The 23,768-nt window shown below is 37.5% G+C and overlaps 1 protein-coding gene across 3 annotated transcripts in view; it reads left to right on the top strand.

Moving 5' to 3' along the window:
• The first annotated feature begins 1,088 nt into the window (after window positions 1-1,088).
• The window catches only part of SPIDR (scaffold protein involved in DNA repair), a 389,382-nt gene continuing 366,702 nt past the window's right edge, over window positions 1,089-23,768 (top strand). Inside the window, exons 1-5 of one of the 3 annotated variants that reach the window (XM_028518735.2) lie at window positions 1,089-1,230; window positions 10,159-10,314; window positions 11,168-11,234; window positions 16,880-16,957; window positions 21,873-22,036. In XM_028518735.2, coding sequence (XP_028374536.1) covers window positions 1,198-1,230; window positions 10,159-10,314; window positions 11,168-11,234; window positions 16,880-16,957; window positions 21,873-22,036 — 498 coding nt within the window. In that variant the 5' untranslated portion in view covers window positions 1,089-1,197. The remainder of the gene's footprint in view (window positions 1,231-10,158; window positions 10,315-11,167; window positions 11,235-16,879; window positions 16,958-21,872; window positions 22,037-23,768) is intronic. The other 2 variants (XM_036031020.1, XM_036031021.1) reach the window with 2 other exon arrangements.

Below are 23,768 nucleotides of genomic sequence, written 5' to 3'. Positions count from 1 at the left end.
TGTCTCTTAAATGTAAGAATTTTTTTTCTGGATACTTACTCTCCCCGCCCATCCATAGATGGTAATTAACTGTCCTTTCTCTGGTTATTAACAGCTACAACCATTTGACAAGGAGAGAATTCTAAGAAGCTCTACATTAAATTACAACAGCCAGAAAGGGAGAGAGAGAACTGTTCGTTAATGGCTGCTGGCCAGCTAACAAAAGGCTGCTCACATTCTTTCCGTTTGTTGAAATTTCAAATTAATTTGCAGGTGGCTATTTTCGAAGATTATTTTAGCCAGCCACCATCGAACACCAGGAGCCTGTGCTTCTTGTTTACACATGGGCTTTCCTAACTGCTGTCCACTGCCTTTCCACAAGAGTGGACATCTCTTTTGGCGGATTCTGTGCGGGTAAACAGAGCTGACCTGGCTTCACTTTCTCCCACTCCTTTGACACATTAGGACCAATGGTCCTATAGCCAATGTAAATTCTTTCAGACAACTTGCGTCTTTCTACCCGCTTCACCCACTTGATTTATAAAAATGTTTGCGGACTCCTAGACAATGGACATATTGTCTTTCATGCTCTTTAATATTGTCTTTTTGCTTGGGGTTTTTGGCTCAATAAAACCCTTCTTAAAGACTTGAAGCCGTGGGGGGTCAAATTTTTTGTTTAACACATTCCTTAAGTATTCATTATTAAATTCGTAGCCTACTTCGGGTTTTCATTTTATTTTTATTTAATGTCAATTGATGCCTGACAAAACAGACCATATATGATCTTTACTTGAAAAACAACAGTTGGAGGCTGACCCCTGGGTAAGGCCCCAGCCCAGCAATTCTCTTACTAAAAGTCCCATGCCTAACAGTGAGGCCAGCTCAGAGAGTGCTCTGCAGGATCCCAAGGCCCCCACAAGGAAGCTGGACCCGCCCAATTCCTCGCTGGAGGGCTCCTTCCCGCCCAGGTTCACAACCCCTCTAGAGTAACCACCCATTTCTGCCCCGAAAATACCAAACCACAGAGAAGCCCGCCCTACGCTAGGATGCCCTCCAATCGTAGTGCGCGCTGTGACGCACAGCTCTGGGAGGCCGGTGTGTACAGAGAAGCCCCGCCTCTCTTCTGTTAGTCCGCCAATTGCCGCTTGCGTTGGGGCGCGCCGCGGGAGGCAAAACGCCCTGGGGGAGGTACAGCCCACGAGAGCTGGGAACTTGGGGATGCAGGCTGGCGGTAACTTTCGCAGCGCAAAGGTGAGCTGAAGTCGGGAGCCCGCGCTGCTCAGTGGGCCAGCGCGTCCTGCTTGGTCTTCCACCCCACCCCGCGGGGCCCAGGTGGCTGGACCTGGCCTGCTAGGGGCGCAAGATGGGTGCTGTGTTTGTGGGGGTCCCTGGCAAAGCCTAGGCCAGTTGCGTCTGTGAGCGTGTACTGGGTCTGTGCTGCTGAGTGCGGCTCTAAAGGTCGCTCTCCGGCCCAGGTGTGCGGACTGAGGGAGTCGTGCCTTCCCGGTAGGATGCGGAGGTCAGGGAGAGGAGCCTGCTGGAGCTGAGGAGGGAAGAACCATTTCCCTGGAAAAGGCATGGGGTCGCAGCGATAAGGGTGACAGAAGTGAGGCACTGGATGTGAATGGGAGTTCGATCTGGAACGAGCGTGTATTTACCCTCGCTGGTTTCGGGTTGTTCTTTGTTTTCTTTTTGACTCTCGTGTAATACACCAAGACAGCGGTGGGTATTGGGATGGCTCTGCTGTCGTACCCCCCACCCCCGCAAATACCTGTTGCCAAACTTTCTATTCTCCCCTAAAGTTTTTACGAATCTTTCTCTTCGTGTTTAAGTGAGGAAAGTCAGTTTAATTGCTGCCAGTCGGTTATACCAACATCTGCCACTGTGGTCATGGAGTACGTGTGTAGAAAATATTGTACGAATGATATTTAAAATATACCTGCACACCTTTTCCCCTCGTGAATTGTGTTTCTCCTGGCATGTGTCCTGTACCCTTTTAAAGGTATTTATAAGTTTTTTCCTTATAAATATGCTTGTCTCATAGTACTAAAACAAAAACTTTAAAAAGTAAATACAGTGCCTGCTTTCTTGACTCATCTTCCTTTTACCAAAAGAACCTTCCTGAAAAAATAGTCCACATATACTGATTCAACTTCCTTGTCACTACCAGCGACTGATTTTTGTAACTGATTTTAGGGAGTAAATGAAACCTATGTCAAACCTACTTATCCATTTCTTTTTTTAAATAATAAAATGGTCTATCACTTGTTTTTTTATTTTTTTAAGATTTTATTTATTTTTAGAGGGGAAGGAAAGGACAGAGAGAAGTATCAATGTGTGGTTACCTCTTGCACACCCCCTTCTGGGGACCTGGCCTGCAATCCAGGCATATGTCCTGATTGAGAATTGAACTGGCAACGCTTTGGTTCTCAGCTGGTGCTCAGTCCACTAAGCTACACCAGCCAGGGCTGATTCTGATTTTGATAAGATATTCTAATTTCAAAAATAGTAATGTATGGGGAAAATCAAGGGACTAATATGAAATTGTTAAATCCAGTATAAGTTATTTACTTGGTCACTCCAGCATTTGACACATGTGCCCCCTGCTTTTATTTATTTGTTTATTTTGGACCACCCTGAATGTTAGTGTACTGATTCTCTTCCTGCCTTGCAGCTGCTCATTTACTGCTCTTTACTTTCTTCCTGTCATGTTCTAATTTTTGACTGTGTGTTTTTTCTCACTTAACAAGTTTGTCCTAGGCAATCTCATACATTGATGTTAGCTATCATTGCTGCATAGATGTCTTTGGGATCTGTATTTGACCTTTTCCTGTGAGATCAGTTTAATTTCAGTTATCATTAAGTCATTCTTTCATCCTTAGTACACTAGGCTCTAACAGTTCCTTCTGTGTCTTGTTGATTCAGCATATTGACAGTGATAGTTTGGGCTCAGAATGCCTAAGGTACTTGCCTAGGCCCATATTACTTGTAGCAGACCCCCCCATTAGAGGCATTGTTGTGGCTGGACCGGACCTTGTGGTTCTTATGACTGTGGGATACATTTTAGCAAAAACCATCAGGGAACTTTGAGGAACAAGGTTTATTACTCACAGATGCTGGAGGATACTCTGTGTACTCGTGGGCCACACAGCGAGGTTGATGACTCGAGAGGTGGAGGAGAGCAATCAGACCTGGGGTCTGTGTTTATTAGGGTCCCAGGGTGGGATGCCTAGAGTTCACTCTTTATTGGCTAATTTAAAGCATAAGAGAGGGAATTAGGGGACCAGAAGAGATAAGTGGGGTCACTCAGATGGTTAGTTATCTGTATCAGTCAGGACTTTCTGAAAGAGGTACCCTCGTGGGTGGGATGACCTAATTCCTTATCTTGTTTTGCAAGTAGCTGTGTCCTATAGCTGGCCATATGTTTATTCAAATGGATGTCTTCTGAGATGGATGCCTTGGCAATCAAATCTTAATGTCAGGTACTTAAACTGCAATAAAAAAACTTACTGCTAGGTACTTACTTTAGACCCTGACTTAAAATCTTAATGTTTTGACTTGATACTCAATCTTCCCTCTTTATTTTATCAGTTTTGAAGATAACAGTTTTTCAATAGTTTTATTAGTTATCTATTGCTGTATTGGATTGTCTCAAAACTGAAGCAGTTTAAAACAAATGTTATTTTCTCATACAATTTCTGAGGGTCAGGAATCTGGCAATGGCTCAATTGGGTGATTCTAGTTCAGAGTCTCCCACAAGTTTCAGTCAAATTAAGGGTCACTGAGACTAGAGGATTCATTTCCAGGCTCATCCATGTGCTTGTTGGTAGGTGTCAGCTCCTTGTCACTTTCATAGGGCAGCTCACAACAAGGCACCCAGCTTTCCCAAGAGCAAGAAAGAAGCCCTGGTATTTTTTTTATAACAATCTCAGAAGTGACATAACAGTCCTTCTGTCCTAATCTATGCATCACATAATTCAACCTGGTTGTGAGACAGGAGTCTAAAGGGTGTGAATGCTAGGAGGTGGGGATCATAGAGAGCCATCTGGGAGGCTGGCTACTACAATAGTTTTGCCCCCCTATTTTTTTCTTGATTTCTGTCACCCTAGGTCAGGCGTAAAGTATTTCATGCTTGGAGTGTTTCTGTGGTACTAGGTAGCATGCTCCCTCCCATTCCATTTTCTGAAATGGCCTTCCCTTAGGGCTCAGTTTAATTATATTGTTACTCCTCTGCTTAAGCATCATTTTACTTATTATTGTTTACATAATAACTTACTTTGGACTTACCCTGTACTACGTGCTCTATTAACTTAATTCTTTCACCAATCCTATGAAATAAGTACTATTATTAGTCTCATCTTATGGATGAGGAAACTGAGGCAGAACAGAGAAATTAAGTAATTTGCCCAGGATCATATAAGCAATTAAGTGAAGAAGCCAGGATTTATTCCCAGATAATCAGCTACAGATTTTGCTTTTGTTCAGGCTCTCATCACTTGTTATTTACAGCTTCCATAAGGTGGCCATGTCTTATTCCTTAACTTTTCAACTTTGTTTATTATTTATCTTCTAGGTAAAATAAACTACTGTTTTCACTGTATTGTACTGTTAGGAACCACCCTGGTTGGTTTCAGAAGCTGTAACCCCCCATGGCTAAGGCTGAGTAGAAAGGCCTTAAGCTGCTAAAGAGACAAAAACTTGTCCCCTTTCTCATATCCCCCTGCTTGGCCTGGGTGGATGACTGGTTAGCCAGTGACAGGTAAGATTCCTTGAGGGAGGAACAACCTAAGACAGGCACAGTCATGAAGGGACCATCAGGGAAGGACTTAGGGGACCATAGAATAGGGGTGATGGACCGTCACCCCTTGGCTTTGTTATAGCTTGAGTCCTCATTCCACTACAGGAAGTTTCCTACTGTCTTGGCTAACGTTGTTTCCCTGGCGTGACTCAAGCCTGAAAGAATGCCAGGTAAGGGGAGTGCAGCCCTATGCTATTTCAGGCAGTTCCCCGGGGCAGTCAGGCCTGAAAAAGAATGCATGAAGTTCTGTGAATCCTACTTTGCTAAGAATACCGTTAGGTTAATTTGTGTTAGCTGTTTAGACTTTAAGCATAAAATGAGTTTTTTTCCCAAAGTTTTATGGCCCTTTGGTGTCACTCTATCTATCAGACTCTGACTCAGAATAAGCCCTTTTTGTTCTTTGAGTGTTATCTATCAACCATGTCTCCCGTCCTTGACCATTATTGCCTGACATTGATTGATGAACTTTATGGGTATACACTCTGTATTCCTATGCAACCTAAACCTAATAAAAGCTCAGGGAAAGAGGTGCTCAAGGCTCTTCTCTAAGACATTAGTCAACCTTTTCTTCCCAAGCAGATCTTGTCTTGGTAGTCTCATTTCATCTGCAACACAGGGAGACGCTGTGGGACAGAGTCTCCCTTATTGTACTTTCTTGCCTCTTGGTATTTGCTCATGCTCTTGGTTTGGAGTAATACCATTTCTTCCATTTTTGCTCATTGAAAACTTAGTCATTTGTCAAGGTCCATCAATTCCTCCTTTTCCCTAATCATCCCAGTTGTAAATGAACTTTCTGTATTCCTTTGTATTATTATTATAACTTCAAGTCTTGTATTAGGTTTACTTGTACCTATGCTTTTATTCCCCTATAATGTGGACATTGTAAGATTAGGGACTTTCACCTGCCTTGATCCCTTGTACATTATTAGATAATGTAATTAATATCTGATGAATGAATGAAAGGAGAACTAGCTTAGAAGCTTTGCAGGTATTTTAGGTATGGAGAAACATGGGGAAATACCTTGGTCAGAAGACTTCAGCACCAACCTCCGCTCTACAACTAAGCTAATTTTGCAATTTTGGATAAGTTTCATAGACCTTTCAGGATTCTTAAGACAAAGGTTGATATGGTTATGGACTAAAGTTGTAGAATTGGGAATAGTATTGGGAAAGGACTGAGTTGTAAGTTTATAAAAGGAAGATGAGATTTAGGTACTTGACATTGAAGGATGAAGAGGGGACAATCGACATTGACTCAAAGGTTGAATGTGTGAAAAAGGGAAGGTTGAGGAAAGTTAGTTGCTTCTTGCTTGATGTTAGGAGATACAGATAAGTTGAAATTTAAGCCCCACGGAGAAATTAGGGCTCTTGGTTGCTCAAAGGCTGGGAGTATTTTAGTTCTTTCCTTCCTCCTGCCTTTGCCCCCTCATTGTCCCTTCAGGTGCTATGATTCTTATTTTCCCTTTTTGCTTTATGTTCTCCCTTCTCTTGCTAAATAGCCAAGAGAGACCACAAATACTCCCTTTATCAGTTGCTTACCTTTTGAGATTTTTGGATTCTCCCTTTACTCTCATAGTTCCTTTTGCCTCCTCAGACTGAATTATAGCTCTTCTACTTCTCTGTACCCTTTTTCCACGGAAATAAAGACTGTTTCTTTACAAGATAATAAGAAAATAAAGGATAGTTGTAGTTTCTTGATGGCACTTCTTTTCTTTAATTTTTTGGGTCCTCATCACAGAAACTTTGAAGTTAATAGATAATTTGTGGGGAGATGCTTTTTGACCATGTAAATATCCTTGTCACCATCAAACTTTCTCCCACTGGTTTTAACGTTCATTGATGATTTTCTAAGTCCATCATTTGTTTGTTTATGTCAATATAGACTCATTTTTATTTTAGTCAGGTCAAAATCTTTTACTGTTATTAATTTGATGCTGGGATGGCCCACGTTTGGCTAGTGAGAGCCCCTTCAGTCAGGCTCATGTGTCCTTTAGACACGTTCTCATTATTCCTCAAGCACTTTCTTACTCCCTAGTTCGAGATACTGCAGACTCATCTTGTGCTTCCCTGTGCCATCCCTGGACTCACCCATTTCTTTAAAAGAGTTGGCCGACCTGGGCTGATTTAATGTGTTAAAGAAGTAGTCTGGAGTTTAAAAAAATTGTATATAAGCTCTAAATAGGCCAAATGATATTTTCCATTATTTGTACAGTTTTATATAACTAAGTGAGCTTTGTCACAGCTGTGACGGGAAACTGTACACTTATAGAAGGTAAAAACTACATATGCCTCTCTCGTAGACCTGCTCCTACCATAGAAATTCCTACACAGTAGCAATATGCTTATAGGTATTACACATTAAAATACATATATGTCATGACTGAATTTTTTTTTTAATCTACATGGTATCGAGGGGTTTTATTTATGATTTGGTGATCAACTCATAGTAGTGGACCTTAATTTGATTCCCACTGCAAATGTAAAATATTACTTAAAATGCAAATTTAAAAACTTATGAAATGGGTACATGTCTGTTGTAGGCATTTGTAAACAAAACAAACAAAATGCTTGCAATATAAGTCAGTATTATCAGTGTTGCTGGATATAAACTCCTTTACTCACATTTTCTTCCTTTGAATATCTTAAATATGTAACTCTATTTTCTTTTGGTATAAAGCATTGCTGTCAACATTTGATGATAATGTATTTTTTATTCACTTGTAAGTTATTTTTATTTTAAGTCTGTTTACTAGAATATATCTTTTTTATTGCTTCTGGGTTGATATTCTCTGGAATGTGGTATGCTTCAATATGTAATTTCCTTTTTTTTTAAATTTCAGTAAAGATTTTTGAAATTGTAGTTTCTAATATTTGTTCTTTCTCATTGCTTTGGTTCTCTTCTTCAGGGATTCCTATTTTCTGTATGCTGGGTTCCAAGAGAGACTTGATCACGCTATTTCTCTTTAGTCCTTTTTCTCTTCTTTGAAGGGTAAACTTTAAAATTTCCTTCTCATTACCTTCTGTTTCTCTTAATATATTATCTGTGATATCTGCTTGTTCTTGAGTTCCTTCTGATTTCGTCCTTTTGTTTTTCTCGAAGTGATTTTTTAATGCATAGTTTCTGCCCATGATTTTATTGACTAGATGCTAGAATTAAAATCTTGATCTAGCTCTACCACCGACTGGCAAGTAACTTAACATGAAGAAGACTCAGAAGGTTGCTAAATATCAAGACACCTCAGCTTTCCTTCATTTTTATTCTGCTTCAGGATTGCTCTAAGCAGTAATGTGTGTTTTATCCAAATGCACCAAATTATTGTTAGAACAATTAAAAGTATTCAAAGATAGTCATTAAGACAAAAAAAAAAAAAACAAATACATCCTAACATACAAATTTTTAAAGTGTATAGGGAAGTATGGGGTGATTTTTTAAAAATTGTATTGTACTTCTTAAGTTTTGTCATTTCATTTCTGAGCTTTTGTTAGATAGGACAAAAGTATCAAGGTCTGAATGGTTCTTACTAAATGCTATTCTTACTAAATGTTAAAATGTAGCACAGTATTTTTCATTAGCCAACTGCAAAGAAGAAATCAATGTGTAATTGATCATATAGTGTATATAAGCAGTGGCTAAGCTTCCATTTGGGAAGAGGGAGATTTGGATGTGGATTTCCTGTCTCCTTTACTTGCTGCAAGTAAATAAAACTGCCTAATGACAACCACATCCCATTCTTGAATAAAATAGCCCAATCAGCGAACCCCTTGAGTTTGGTAACATTTCAGTAATCTGAATACCTTACTTTGTTTTGAAATACAGTAAACCCTCACTTAACATTGCCCGTAGGTTCCTAAAAACTTCAAGTAAAATGACACATAAAAGCCAGTTTTCCCATAGGCTATGTGATATAAATTAGAGTAAACAAGTGGCCCATTTTTGGTTATGAAAACATCACCAAACTTCCACATAAAGACCCAAGTCTTCTAATCTTAAACATTGAAATTAATGTAAGCTATACGTAATTTAAGAGAGATTAATGAAAACAATCAAGAGTCTATCCCTGAAGCTCAGAGCACCAAGAAGGAACCCACTCTGCACAGAACACTCTTCGATTGCAGGGGCAAACTCATATACCCACAGTCACCCAAACTGGGACATTCAGACTCGCCACTCAGCTCATGTGCACATCTTCAGGATGTGAGCAGAAACTGGAGTGTCCCCAGAAAATCCATACAGTCGTGGGGAGAGCCTGCAGCAGTGGCCTCAGGCCTGGAGTTGATAATTTTTTCTCTCAACATTATAATGAAATGATATTGAATCCAACATGTTATTCAAAGACCTACTGTAGTAAGTTACAGGTAGGGGTGTTTTTTTTTTTGTTTTGTTTTGTTTTTCTGTGTGATGGGCATGTCTTTATGTGCTTTCTTTCTGTGTGGGGATATTGTTTTGCTCTTTTTTGTTTCTTTCTAATAACTTCGGGATTTGTCTCTGATCCCATTGTATTGTTTATTTTTGTTTTACAGTTTTTCTGAATTTTTAGGAGGCAGAGTTCAAGGTAGCTTTTATAACTTCTGTTGTTTTTGTAGTTTGCAAAAATATGTTCTCTTATTTATTTATTTAGATATTTCTTAGCTTTGTTCCCTTCCACTACTCAATTTGGACGTTTTGTTTTGTTTTGTTTTGTCTCTTCCATCCTTTACTGCTGAACAGATTCCACTCCTAACAGTTCTCTACTCAGTGCTGGGCCCTTTCTGGGAAGGTAGTCCTAGCTGACTGGTTTTTAAGTGTCCTAGACTTCTTCACCCCTTGGATCTTGGGTGGAGCCCCTGCCCTCACCCCTTTTGAGGTACCATTCTCAGATGGTCTGCTTCACTCACTAGTGAACACCAGATGTCTGTGTACGCAGGTGCTCCTTTGCTCCCTTGCTTCTCTCAGCTTCTTGCCTTTGAGATACGATGCCATGCATGAGTTTGGAGGGTTGATTGTTGATTCTCACCTATTTGTATTTTGACTTCCTTGATTGGTTGTAATTGTTTTCCATGTACTTTTGGTTTTGTTACCTCATTATTCTTTCTTTATGTGGGGATTCAGAGACATTTAAAAACCAGCAGGATGACAGCTAGTTGGGAGGGGAAAAAGTGAGGGGGTGGACGGATTGTGCAAACAGGAAAAAGGACTCATGGACATGGGCAACAGTGTGCTGATTACTGCCAGGAGGAGTGGTGATAAGGGCACTAAATGGTAATGGAAAAAATACAATGAAGATTAAACAAAAAAGATAAAATAAAAACTATGCCTTCATTGCTGCCATTCCTGGATTGCCATATTGTTAATTGTCAATCTAATGAAGTTGATTTTTTTTCTTTACAAATTATCTCTACAGAGAAAAAGAAATTTGGATCTGGAATACCCATCCTTTCCAGGAGATGGTCCACTACAGCTCAGAAGAGCAGGCCTCAGGACAGTGGGGGCAGCTGCTTCCCTCTCAGAAGCATGGCTCAGGTGTGAAGAAGGATTTCAAGATACTTCTGGGATTCCGGTAAAGTAGCTGTAAAATTGTTTAGAATCTGAGTGTTTAGGCCACTATAATTATATTTCTTTGTAATTCTCTTTCTTATTTTCTTTCAGGATACTATCATCAGTATATTACCATACTTTTTTCCCCTCATTTTTTAAAAGATTTTATTTATGTATCTTTAGAGAGAGGGGAAGGGAGGGAGAAAGAGAGGGAGAGAAACTTGAATGCGTGGTTGCCTCTTATGTGGTCCCCACTGGGCACCTGGCCCACGACCTAGGCATGTGCCCTGACTGGGAATCAAACTGGCGATCGTTTGGTTCACAGCCCATGCTCAAACCACAGAGCTACACCAGACAGGGTTTTCCCTCATTTTTTAATCCCTTTAATAACTGTGGCAAGTTAGTATTCACCTATTTATATCATGTAAAACCTTTATACTTCTTTGTTTGTATATGAAGAATACCTACCGAGAATTTTTTGAGAAGAAGGTTCTCAAAAAAACACTGAGCATCCCCTTCTTTATAAGAGGTATATTTATGAAATGCATATATATTCAGAATTTTTTGGCAGTGAGATATTTTGGTTAATTTTTGTAAATGTATCTTGAAAATAACAATATGGAGGAATACTGTTATAAGCTAAATGTTAAGCAGCTTTCTGTTTAGATTCAGGAAAAATTTATAAGTATATGAAGAATGTGTGCTTTGGGAATAATTACTGATAAATATAAATAAAGGAAAACAGAGGGACATGTTAAGGTGGGTATAGCTAAGGTTTTGAATATTTTACGAGTTACTGTTGGTTTTTAGCTCTGGCCACATAAATTACTACATTGTTGTTGTTGTTATTTATTTTTATTATTATCTGCCTACAGTCATTAGCAGCTGAAAAGAAGACTATTACAGAAGAGCACCTTGAATTATTTGCTAGTCCCAAAAAAGGTAATAATTTTATTGATTTCTTGATAGAAAAGATATAAGGATAATATATCTTCTATGATTTATTTGCTTTCTTTTAAACTGTTATTTACATAGTTTGAATAGATTACATATTCATATTAAAAAACATTCAAATAATATAATAAGGTGTTTGTTTTTTTTGTTTTTTTGTGGGTTTTGTTTTTTTTGTTTTTTTTGTTTTTCAGAATTCTCACCTTTGTTACTACTCCATTTTTCCTACTCCCTATAGGTAATTATTAAAGTTTTGTGTGTGCTCTTTCTGGGTTCATTGTTATCAACAGAGCCTGGTAGATTAGCTCAGGATCATAGATCCAAGGTTTAAAAAAAGCTCTGATTTGCAAAATAAAATTATGACTTACACTACTTAAGGCAATGAAATTCTTACCTGGCAAATTAGGGAAAGCTATCTGTTAGAGTTTCAAATAGAGTTTCTGTTGGAGTGTTTGAAAAAATGGGGCTCTTTCTGAGTTCTGCGGTGTTAGTGTGGGGTCTGTCCTTGTGGCTAAAGGGTGGAAGCTGAATTCTTCAGGCCCAGTTCTCAGGAAGAATGTGGAGCCTGAAGATTTTTCTCCAAGTGAACTTTTTGTCTGGGAAGAAATTCCCTCTCCAGGACCTCTAGTTTTGGCCAGAACCTGTTATGTTTGGCTGCCTCCACTAAAGAGACCTCAGTGAAACAAAAGATTTTTTAAAATGTGTGTTGCTGCTCTAATAAAATTTTAGTTAGTAAGAAAAAAGAGGGCTGGGGTATCAGGCAGCATTGACTTTGCTGCCACACTCAGTTATGCTGTCGGTGGGCAGGGAGAGTGGGGGTTTGAGACTTCAGGGATCTCGTTTGGCACATAGTATCCTTACTGTGTCCTGACTCTGTGATCTTGGGAAGCAAGCTAAACATGCTGAGTGTCAGTTTCTGCATGTGGAAAATGGGACTAAGAATGTGTGCCTTATTGGATTATTGTGAACTTAAAAATAAAAGTAAGAAAAATGCCTGGCTCAATTGCTATTATGTCTGATGGTAAAAAGAGCTATGTGAAGCCTGGTCATAGTTCTGCAGAGTGGGAAAACTGTAAATAAGAGACTACGCACTTTGAGCTATACTATTATTTCACTAACATTTAAGAGGGCTCTTTTTTGCAAGTGAAAATAAATTTTCTCAAATTTTTAAAAATTCCTAAAATTCTGTATTATAAAATAAACTGTCACACATATTTTTGTAATACCATAATCTTCTAATGGGTCTGCAGAATTTAACTTTTCTTATTCCTGCCAAATGCTGTGATTTTTCAAAGGTCAGTTAATTCTGATTTTGAAAGTATCAAAATATATTGTATGGAGAAAATAATATTTTATAGTTGTGACACATCTTTCTCTGGACATTTTAAGCATAGTTAAATTCAACTTAGATTTGACTTTTATCTAATTACAAAAAGATCTTTTCTTCTGTCTTTCATCTAATTAAAAAAGGATTTTTTGGAATTGATTTCCTCTCTGCTGGCTTTTATCTAATTACAAAGGATCTTTTGGAATTGATTTCCTCATGCCAGTATACATTGAGTTGGCCAAAAGTTTGTTTTTTTCCCTGAGATGACACTAGTAGGTTTAGCTGTCTTTAACTTCATTTGAAACAATTGTGTTAGATTGTATTGTGACATCTATTATAACAGCATGCATTAAAAAAAAAATTATAACAATTGGCCCTGGCTGGCGTAGCTCAGTGGATTGAGCGCGGGCTGCGAACCAAAGCATCGCAGGTTCGATTCCCAGTCAGAGCACATGCCTGGGTTGCAGGCCATAGCCCCCAGCAACCGCACATTGATGTTTCTCTCTCCCTCTCTCTTTCTCCCTCCCTTCCCTCTCTAAAAATAAATAAATAAAATCTTAAAAAACATCTTATAACAATTGGTGAATTTTTGTGTAGCTATCTTAATATTGAAGATGGAAGAAAATATGCAACATTTCAACATATTATGCCTTATTATTTCAAGAAAGGTAAAAATGCAGCTGAAAAACAAAAAGATTTGTGCAGTGTATGGAGAAGGTGCTATTACTAATCAAATGTGTTGAAAGTGGTTTTCGAAGTTTTATGCTGCAGATTTCTTGCTGGACGTTGGTTGGGTAGACCAGTTGAAATTGATAGCTATCGAATTGAGACATTAATTGAGAATAACCAGTGTTCTACTATGTGGGAGATAGCCAGCATACTCAAAATATCCAAACCAATAAAGTTATTTGTGAAAATGAAAAATGTGTCTTTTATTTTACAGAAAAAACTGACTGGACTTTTTGACCAACCCAGTATTTGACCTACTACTGTGCTGTACTTTCTACTCTGTTGAATGTTCAGTATATTCTGAAAGGCTGGAAGAGCTTATATCTGTGTATAATTACTTTACAGCATAAGCAGCTTGCAAAAGCAAGATAATTTTGTTAATAATTTAACAAAAGCTTACAAATAGAAATTGATAGAAAAAGAGGTTCAAGGCATTTCTCTGAACTGGCTCATTTGAAAATGGTAGCATCTAAAGTATGAAAGGCAGGCTATTAACAGAAATTTTAGCGTGTAGAAGTAATATTTTTATCTGAGCTGGGAAACAAGTGGGAGAATGTACTTTTGCAAAGTGCAAAAAAGGCAGAGACGTGTCTCCATGTCTCTGTTTATTCATCTGTAAGGACTGTGAACCAGAGAAGACTAAAGGGGAGGAAGTAGAGGAGGTGGGAAGAGGTGAGAGAAGAAAGCATATGGATGTTAGCAAAGGATTTTGCTAGAATGTTCAAGGGAGATCGAAAAATAAAAACTTAAAAGGGACTGGAACCTTTGTATATAGTGATAGTGATTAAAAAGGCAGAACTTTTTTTTTTTAAAATGTATTTACCAAACAAAATGAAACTATGAAGTAAACAAGAACTAATATTTTTTTCCTGAAATACCCTGCAAAAATTTTGTTATTGAGGTCAGAAATCTGATCCTTGAGATGCATTACTAAATTTTTAAGATTATGTTGACCTGGTTTTCTCCTCATTGGACCATGGCTTTCTTAAGGGCACACCCTTCTCTGTTGCTCATCTTTATATCCTTAGGTATATTAGTTTGCTAAGGCCACCATAATAAAATATCTCAAAGTGGGAGGTTTGAACAACAGAAACTTAATATCTGACAGTTTTGGAGGCTAGAAGTCCAAAGTGAAGGTATTGACAGGGTTGGTTCCTTTTAGGATCTTCCCTAGGCTTCTTTTCTTGGCTTATAGATGGCTGTCTTCTCCATGTGTCTTTTCATATTGTCATCCCTTTCTAAATGTCTAATTCTGTGTCTAAATTATTTCTTTTTATAATGATAACTATCATTAGAGGCCATCCTAAAGACCTCACTTTAACTTGATTAACTCTGTGAAGACCCTTTCTCCACATAGTGTCCTATTTTAAGATGCTGGGTGTTAAATTTAATATATGAATAAATTTTGGTGTTAGACCCATAACATCAGGTGCTAACATAGTGCGTGGCACATAGTGTACACCCAGAGATGTTTACACATGTGTGGTAAGTATTCCTATAGTCTGGCTGGTGTCCTTCCTGGAGTTTCACTGGAATGGGACATGATTTCAAGAATAACTCTTTTCAGCAAATAAAATGATTTACTGACTAATAAATTCCTTGTAGTGGTTTTACCTATATAAATTATACAGTTAAGTGCCTATAATTCATAGGCTTATTCCATGAATTTGTTATATAATCACAAGAATAGTGTTAATTTCCTTCCTTAGCCCATTCAGGCTGTTCACAAAAGTACCATTGACTGGGTGATTTATAAATAGCAGAAATTTTATTTCTCACAGTTTTGGAGGATGAAAGTTCAGTACAACAAGGTGCAGAGACAGTACCCTGTGCCTTATCACATGGCAGAAGGGACCAGGGATCTCTCTGGGGCTTTTTTTTTTTTAATAGGACAGTAATTCTGTTCATGAGAGTGGAGCCCTCAAAGATCTCAGCTCTTAAAACCATCACATTGGGGATTAGGTTTCAACATGTGAATTTTAGGGAGACACATTCAGTAGGTAGCCATCCACCTCCTTTTTGATTTACTTTTCCAGGTACAAAATAATGAAAGATTGATAATGTGTTTTTGCAAGCAACTGCATAGCTTATTTTTATTAGCTATTTAAATCAATACAGATTCTTATGTTATTCTGAACAGTTTATTTTTAATTTTATATTTTGAAGGATAGACAATTTTAGTAATGCTAGCAATTTAGGTTAATTATGAACATGAATAGAAAAATAGCTAGGGGTGCACCAGAGTCATACAAAGAGACTGAGTTGTATGGCTTCTAGGTGAGGGCTAGAGGGACAGTCGCCAGTGTCCTGGTATTGAGTCCTCCTCACACATGGACCTAGGGCTCTGTCTTCCCTATGTTTATTGCAGTGTTATTTACAATAGCCGTGACATGGAAGGTATAGAAGTCTCCATCACCAGAGTGAATAAAGAAGATGTGGTACTAATATGCAGTGTACTGTTGTTAACTCGGCTATGAAAAGAATGAAATCCTTCCATTTGAGACAACATGGATGAAGCTAGAGGTTTATATTAAATGAAACAAGTCTGACAGAGAAGGACAAGTACCATATGATTTCACTTATATGTGGAATCTAAGAACAAAATAAATTAAAAAAAAAAAACAGAAACAGACTCATAAATATAGAGGCAAACTAATGTTTGGCAGACAGAAGAGGAAATGGGGGCCTGGGTGGAAAAGGTGAAGGATTGGGAAGTACAAATTGGTAGTTATAAAATAGGGGATGTAAAGTATAATATAGGGAATATAGTCAACAATATTGTAACTATGTAGGGTACCAGGATTATCTGGAGGATCACTTCATAAATTACATAATTGTCTAACCACTATTCTGTGCACTTTACACTAATATAAAATAATACTGAATGTAAGCTATACTTGAAAAATACAATTTAAAAATTAATATAAGGTATTCTGGCAATAGAACTTGTCTATATCTTGATGGTATTAGTATCAGTATTTTGGTTGTAATGTATAGTTTTGTAAAATATCAATTGAGGAACTAGGGAAAGAATACAAAAATTTTCTCTGTTATTTCTTATAACTATATGTTCTGTTATCTTAAAATTAGTGTAATTAAAGTTTTTCTGTTAAGAGTTTTAAGTGTATTCCTGTTACCATTGCTCTTAATACAGCAAAGGAGGTGCACAGAAGCATTTCTATTATACATAAGTTCTGGTTTTGTAGTTTGTGATTTGTCTTGCTTTGGTTGTTGTTTTTTTTTTGTTTGTTTTAGGAAGTATTCGAGGATGGTTATACATTCCATTATTATTTCAGTGTTATCTTTTTGTGCTCCAGTCATTTTCCTTGTCTTTTATAACTTATTTCAAATAGTTCTACTTCTTTTTCTTCTTGTAATAGGGCTTCAATTTAAAGCATCTTACCCAATTTAAAGCATCTTACCCCAGTTGCACATACAATTTTAGGCAGGAAGATTTGACATAAGACATTGTCCCCACTGGTATCAGAATTAGTAACTCTGTCAAAGAGACGTGCATTAAATCTCATTCTGGTAACTATATTAGGTGATTGTTTTTTTAATATATTTTCTTCTTTAACAGAAACAGTTACATCTAAGAGTACCAGTGGGCTTACAGAAATAACTTGGAGTTCCAGTGGAAGTGATGAATCAGGTGAAGGTAAAACACTTTTTAAATGATAGAGAAGAAATGGTCATGGTTCTAGAATAGACAGGTTTTGTACCAGGAGTTTTATGTTCAGAAGGTGGGTAACTTGATAATTGTGTAACAAATTCAGTTTTTATTATATTTCGGGTTCAATATTGGAAAAGAATTATATTCCTTTTCTAATACTTAGCATTCATTATGTATGATCTTACTGAGTCCCAGCCTCTAGGCTAAGCCTATTAGAAATATTTTCTCATTTAATATTTCTTATAATAGCTCTAAGAGATAGGTATTACCAGGAGTATTTTTATAGTTAACAACTTATATTTGAACATGGTGAGAATTAGTTTGGATTCCACTTTGGAATTCTTCGATGACAAAGCCAGTTCTCAACTACTTCATGCTACACCCATATTGGCTCCTTTCCAACTTGTTTTGGGTAAATACTATGACAACCAATGTGTGGTGGAAGTACAACTTACTAATGGGCTTCTGTTCTAATGGCATTTTATGTTCAATATTATGTCCTGCTTTTGAGAGTTAAAACAGGATTTCTCAGCCATGAACATGTTGCCCTTTGGGGACAGGTAATTTTTTGTTTGGGAGAGGAGATTCCTGTACATTGTAGGGTGTTTAGCAGTATCTCTGGTTTCTATCCACTAGGTAAGAACAGCATTTCCAGGTCTAGTCATGACAACCAAAAATGTCTTCAGATGTGGTCAGATGTCCCCTATAATACAAATTAGCCCGCAGTCGGAAACCACAGACTTAAAATTATGGAAATCATGTTATTATACATATTTTAAAATATATGAGGGGGGACCCAAAACAACCCTGCAATGTATGTATAAAGAATTGTGTATTTATTCTTACATGTTTAAACTTTAGTCACCTTCAAAGTACTCTCTCCATTTGTTGTAATACACCTATTGAGACCTTTTTTCCACTGCTCAAAACAGTTTTTGAACTTGTTGATTTTGATGCCTTTTAGTGTTTCTGTCATTTTTTCTTTTTGCTTCAATTCTTCCACATTGATGAAACATTTCCCTTTGAGGACTTTTTTAAAAAAATTTTTTATTTATTCATTTTTAGAGAGGGAAGGGAGGGAGAAAGAGAGAAACACCAATGTGGGGTTGCTGGGGCCGTGGCCTGTAACCCAGGCATGTGCCCTGACTAGGAATCGAACCTGTGACACTTTGGTTTGCAGTCCACACTCAATCTACTGAGCTATGCCAGCCAGGGCTTGAGGACTTTTTTTTATCTGGCGAAACAAAAAGATGTTTCTCAGGGTGAGATTGGGTGAATAGGGAGGGTGGGGCAGAGGGGTCATGCTGCATTTAGTCAAAAAAATACCAAACACTCAGCACAGTGTGGGCAGGTGCACTTGTAAATCACCTGTCATGAAATAGGCAAACGTGTTGAAAGAGTTTTAAAAAAAGATTCACTGAAGCTGAACACAGCCTCACAACAATGCTAGCTGGTACACAGATGGGTTCCTTGAACACTCATCTAATGGGGGAAGCCTGTACTACAAAGGGCCCATCTCCAGAAGATAATTCCGTTTTTGCTTGGGGTCCCCCATTGTATAGCTCACTGAAGATATATAAAAGTTTTTATGTTTTCAGAATAAACTTTGACTTTTTTTTACTCTTACTTTGACAGGTTACATTATTTAGTTACTTAGTTACTTAGTTACTCAACCTTACCTTTCTACAGACATCTCCTTTAAAAGGTGGTTACTTTCTTTTGGCCACTTTGTATGACATCCTGGTAACTACCAGTTGACATTTTAGTAATAGCCAAGTGAAGTGATTTCTTAAAAAAAAAAAAACAACCCTTGTTTTTTGATGCTAGAGAGGGGAAGGGAGGGAGAAAGAGAGAAACATCAATGTGAGAGAGAAACATTGATTGGTTGTCTTTTTCATGTGCCCCCACTGAGGGCCGAACCTGCAACCCAGGCATGTGCCCTGACCAGGAGTCAAACCAGTGACTTTTCTGTTTACAGGGTGATGCTATATCAACTGAGCCCCACCAGCCAGGACTGAAGTGGTTTTTTTAAGGTTATATGAGGTCTGTCTAGAAAAGGTCCAGACATTGTTAATATAACAAGAATGGTTTATGCAGCATTAATTTAACCTTGCAGCCAAGGAGAGTGGAATGGAATGCACTTGTGTGAATAATGATGGCTTCACTTACTAGTTAGTGGGGGTTGTAGACGCCATTGAGTGAATGTGTATACTGTGTGGCCATCACATTCAAAATGACTGAGCAAGTAGAGCAATGAATCTGCATCAGATTTTTTGTTAAGCTTGAACATTCCTACATGGAAACTATTTAGATGATTCAGAAGGTTGCAGCTATAGGCAGCTGGTGATTGGCAGCTTCATCATGACAATGCACTCACTCATACACCACATACATCCTCTCGTGCAGAGTTTTTTGGCAAAATATCAAATCACCCAGGTGACTCGAACCCCTATAGCCCAGATTTGGTGCCCTGTGACTTCTGGCTTTTCCCAAATCTAAAATCACCATTGAAAGGGAAGAATTTTCAGACATTGATGAGATTCAGGAAAATATGACAGGGCAGCTGATGGTGATTGGGAGAACTATGTGAGGTCCCAAGATGCCTGCTTTGAAGGGGACTGTGAGGTCATTGTCTTATGTACAATGTTTTTTGTATCTTGTGTCTTCTTCAATAAATCTCTATTTTTCATATAACATAGCTGGATACCTTCTGGACAGACTTTGTACATAAGCTAAATATTGTTATTTCAACCATATTAAATGAGATTCATTGTTATAAAACTTGGTTTGTCTTTACACATCTCAGAACATAATTTCATTGTTAAAAATGTATGCTTTTTATGGATGAATAGTGAGGTAATTCATACCTCATGAATTAAAATGGGATCACAATTGCTTGTCTAGCTTTTTCTTCTCTCTTTGTTTTTCCCTTCCCTCTCTCTCCTTCCTTTATTACTTTCTGCTTTTTGCCTTTAATTATCATTCATCAAGTTCTTGTTTTATCTTAGACACTTGGCAGGATATTATGTATGTTATTTCCTCTGTTATCTACTAGATGCTATGAGCTAAGTATCCTTATTATTTTATAGAAGAAAATTGGAATTTAAGAGAAGTCAAGTCACTTGCCCAGAGTCACATGATAAATGTGCCAACTAATAGTCTGAGCCAGGAGTGTCTAACTTTATTGGTATGTTCTTCAACACTGTTCTGGTGGTTATTGAACCTGGCTTCTTATCAGAATTACTAGGTGAGCTTTAAAAACAACTATTTCCAGGCCTTCTTCCAGCTGTATTGAATTAGAGTCTTGCGGATTTAAGGCCTAGAATTAGAGTTGAGAGGGAAGAGCTCTGACTAAAAATTGTCAGAATATTTTTCTTTTTAAAAATTTCTTTCCTCTTGATTTTTCTTAAATGTAACTTTGGGAAAATTCTTAACTTTTTGGAAACCCAGTTTTCTCACCTGTGATATTGAAATTTTAGTCTAATAGTAACTGTCTTGCTAGTTTCATAAAACTATTGTGACCAAATGAAAGGTCTTGTTAGCCTTGGACATGGTAGATCATTTTACAGTGCTCATCACATTGTAGTATAAGTAGTGTTCTTTGTGGACTTGTCCAAGTTGGGAGCAGTGTTCTGTATTCTCTTCTGCGTGTGTGTGTATTTTGTTGTGTTTAGAATGGCACGATAGGCCCTTAGTTGGCACTGATTTTGTTGGATGAACAAATGCTACACAAATGTACCATGCTGGCTGCAGTGGCAGGAGCTCTGAGGACACTTGTGCTCTTCTCAGGCTCTCTGTGGCTTCCTGAAGTGATAGCTCAGCAGTTTAGAGAATTTCTTATGTATTTCTTTGTCTAGCTTTCATGAGTGAATGAGATGTAAGATATGGGAAATTATTGCCTTCATGCACTGCTTTTCTAAGATCTCTCTGACCTCCAGTTTTTGTAATTGTTACATTGGACTTCTACTTCATCTTTTGGAACAACAGTTATCTGATTAAAGACTTATTTTTTGTTTACTTTATCTTATGCTTTTAACCTTAGCTTAAATTTTTCTTTTATTTTGAATTACTTTTAGATATTAAAGATAGTAAATTTTTTATTTTTAATATTATTTCTATATGGAAGTAAGATTGTTTACCATCAGACCTCAAAAAGGGCCAAGATAATCTTACTAGCCCTCTTAGTGGCTGAAGCAGCTGTGAAGGTGTACTCACAGATCCTTGTAATGCAGGAAAGGTTTAGGTTATATGCCATACCTCAGAGAATAATTTATCCTTAATTATTCATCTTCTTAAGCATAGCAAATTAGAATATTTGGTTACTTGATATATGAACATAATATAACTTTCAAATTAAAATTTTGCAGAAGTATTATCTAGATAATAATGCTTATGAAGTAAACTATAAATTTACTTTGTTACATTAGTGATGAGAAATCTATAAAAAATATTGGGTGAAAATATGACAAAATTTTTATTAATAGAGGGTTGATTAAATTGTGGGTCAACTATGCAATGGAATACTATATTACAGAAAAGAATGAAGGTGCTTCATATTTACTGATGTGGAAACCTGTCAGTTATGTTAAGTAAAAAAGCATCAGAAAGGACAAAATTAACAGCTTTAACAAGCTGGAGAAACTCTAGAAGGATGCAAAACAACTAATAAAAGTAGTTACTTGAGAACTGGAGTGGGGTAAGAGTTTGGAGAAATAGGATGGCTAGTGAGAAGAGTAGTAGGAATATACTTTTCATTGTTTTTTAATACATACTTAAATTATTGAGCAATGCAGATCTTTTTTAACTACTGAGAATAGAAAAAATTGATTTAAAATTAATAAAGTTGGGTTTAAATTGTATTTAGCTTATATAAAATTGAGTTTATAATTGTATTTTCTAGATGAACTACAGTGTGTTGACTGGGACAGTGACAGTGACAGGGAAGATACTAATAAATACAATGAATTTGAAGATGGTGAGAGTGCTGTGGAAATATCAGACTCAGCTTCTCGTGAAAGCAGTCATTCTTTGAAAAGTGAAGAGAGTGTTTCTGAGCTTCCTAAGGTAAGAACAACTGGTTCAGAATTTTTTATTCTTTTCATGGCATTTGTTAATCCTAGCCTTTTGGTGGTCTTTTACTCCTTCCTCAGGGATAACAACTTTTGACTCTTAGTGGATTCTTTTGTTCCTTATCTCCAGATAACATGCTTATAATGTACTTCTAAATCTGGAAAATATGGAGTTCTCTTCTCACCCACTGCCCACAACTTACTACCCACTGAACTTTTCCCATCCCTCCATTCTTTCAGAGCACATATGTCATGGTTTGGTTAGATTAGTACTCAACATTACATACTTGTGAATAAATAATATTTGTAGCTGAGGTAGATATTAATTATGATTACTTTTCCTTCACAACTCTTTATTTTCCTTACAGTTAATTATTTTGGTGTTTTGTTTACATAGTTTAATGTTTTCACTTTTGCATAGCCCTCCTGTTAAGATTTTTAGACATAGGCATATTATCAGTTTTGTTGTCTTGGAGAGCTCTTTCCCACAACTTTCTAACTGCTCCAGTTTAAACTCAGCATTCTCTCTGCTTTGTGGATGTTGCCATCCTTAGGTCTCCCTTCATTCTCTTTCTGGGAATACCCTTTAACCTCCTCTCTGGGAATTCCTTTTACCTCCTCCTATTTGGAGCATCATAATCCTGGATTCCATGTCTGCCTCTATCTTGGTTTTCTCTCTCATTCTGATTGAGTACATCTTCCAGAAGCTTTCAAGAAAGGATTTGTGAAAGATAATTTTGTGAGACTTGGCATGTGAGAAGATGCATTTATCTCCTTTAATATGTGCTTGAAAATTTGTGTAAAATTTTGTGTTGGAAAAAATTTTTCTTCAGAATTTTGAAGCCTTCATTGTTTTCTAGTTCCAGAATTGCTGTCAAGAAGCTGAAGCACCCTGGCTAATTCTGTTGGTTGGAGTGTTGTCCCGTAAACCGAAAGGTCATGGGTTCGATTGCCCAGTCAGGGGATATACCTAGGTTGCTGGTTTAGTCCCCATTTGGGGCGCATGCGAGAGGCAACCAATAGATGTTTCTTACATCTTTGTTTCTCTCCCTCTTTCCCACCCTTCTCTCTCTCTAAAAAAAATAATAAGTATGTGTGTGGGTGAGGATTATAAAAAGAAAATAAAATTGAAGAATCCTGAAGGTAGTATCACTCCTAATATTTTAAGATTTTGATTGTGATTTGCCTAGTTGTGGTTCAGGGAGACTCTCTTCCAAGAGTCCTTTTCCAGGGAAGTCACACAGATATGCCTAATTGCTCCAGCAGTGAGTTTTGATAAAATGTGTAAACTGTTGTCTGGCTGGGGAGCATATTAGTAACTCAGTGCCCAAAGTTTTATTGGAGGCTGGTAATGTAGGCACTCTGCCTAACAGGTACCAACATTTCAGATTTCAAGAAGGAAAACAGGTAGTCAGCATAAGCCTTATTATTTGCACAGTTTCAGCATAGGGAACCACTCTTATCACTTAGGGAGTGATGGAAAGCCTCCTAAAATCAAGGTTCCCAGAGGTAGACAAGGATCAACATTACAAATAGGCTTTCGAAAGATACCTATCCCAGGTCTGCTATGTTAACTGTATTCTTCACATATGGGTTTAAAGTTTTCATCACATTTGGAAGGTGTTTTGCCTTTTTCTTTCCTTCGGGGACTCCAAATTAACATGTATGTTAACTAGGCTGGTTGATGTTATGTTATGAATCATTTTTTTCCCTCTGTTCTTTTTGAA

The sequence above is a fragment of the Phyllostomus discolor genome, chromosome 7, assembly GCF_004126475.2.
Source record: "Phyllostomus discolor isolate MPI-MPIP mPhyDis1 chromosome 7, mPhyDis1.pri.v3, whole genome shotgun sequence".
Taxonomy (NCBI): Eukaryota; Metazoa; Chordata; class Mammalia; order Chiroptera; family Phyllostomidae; genus Phyllostomus; species Phyllostomus discolor.
Note: the sequence above shows the minus strand (reverse complement) of the source record. Positions and strands in the feature narration are given on the sequence as shown.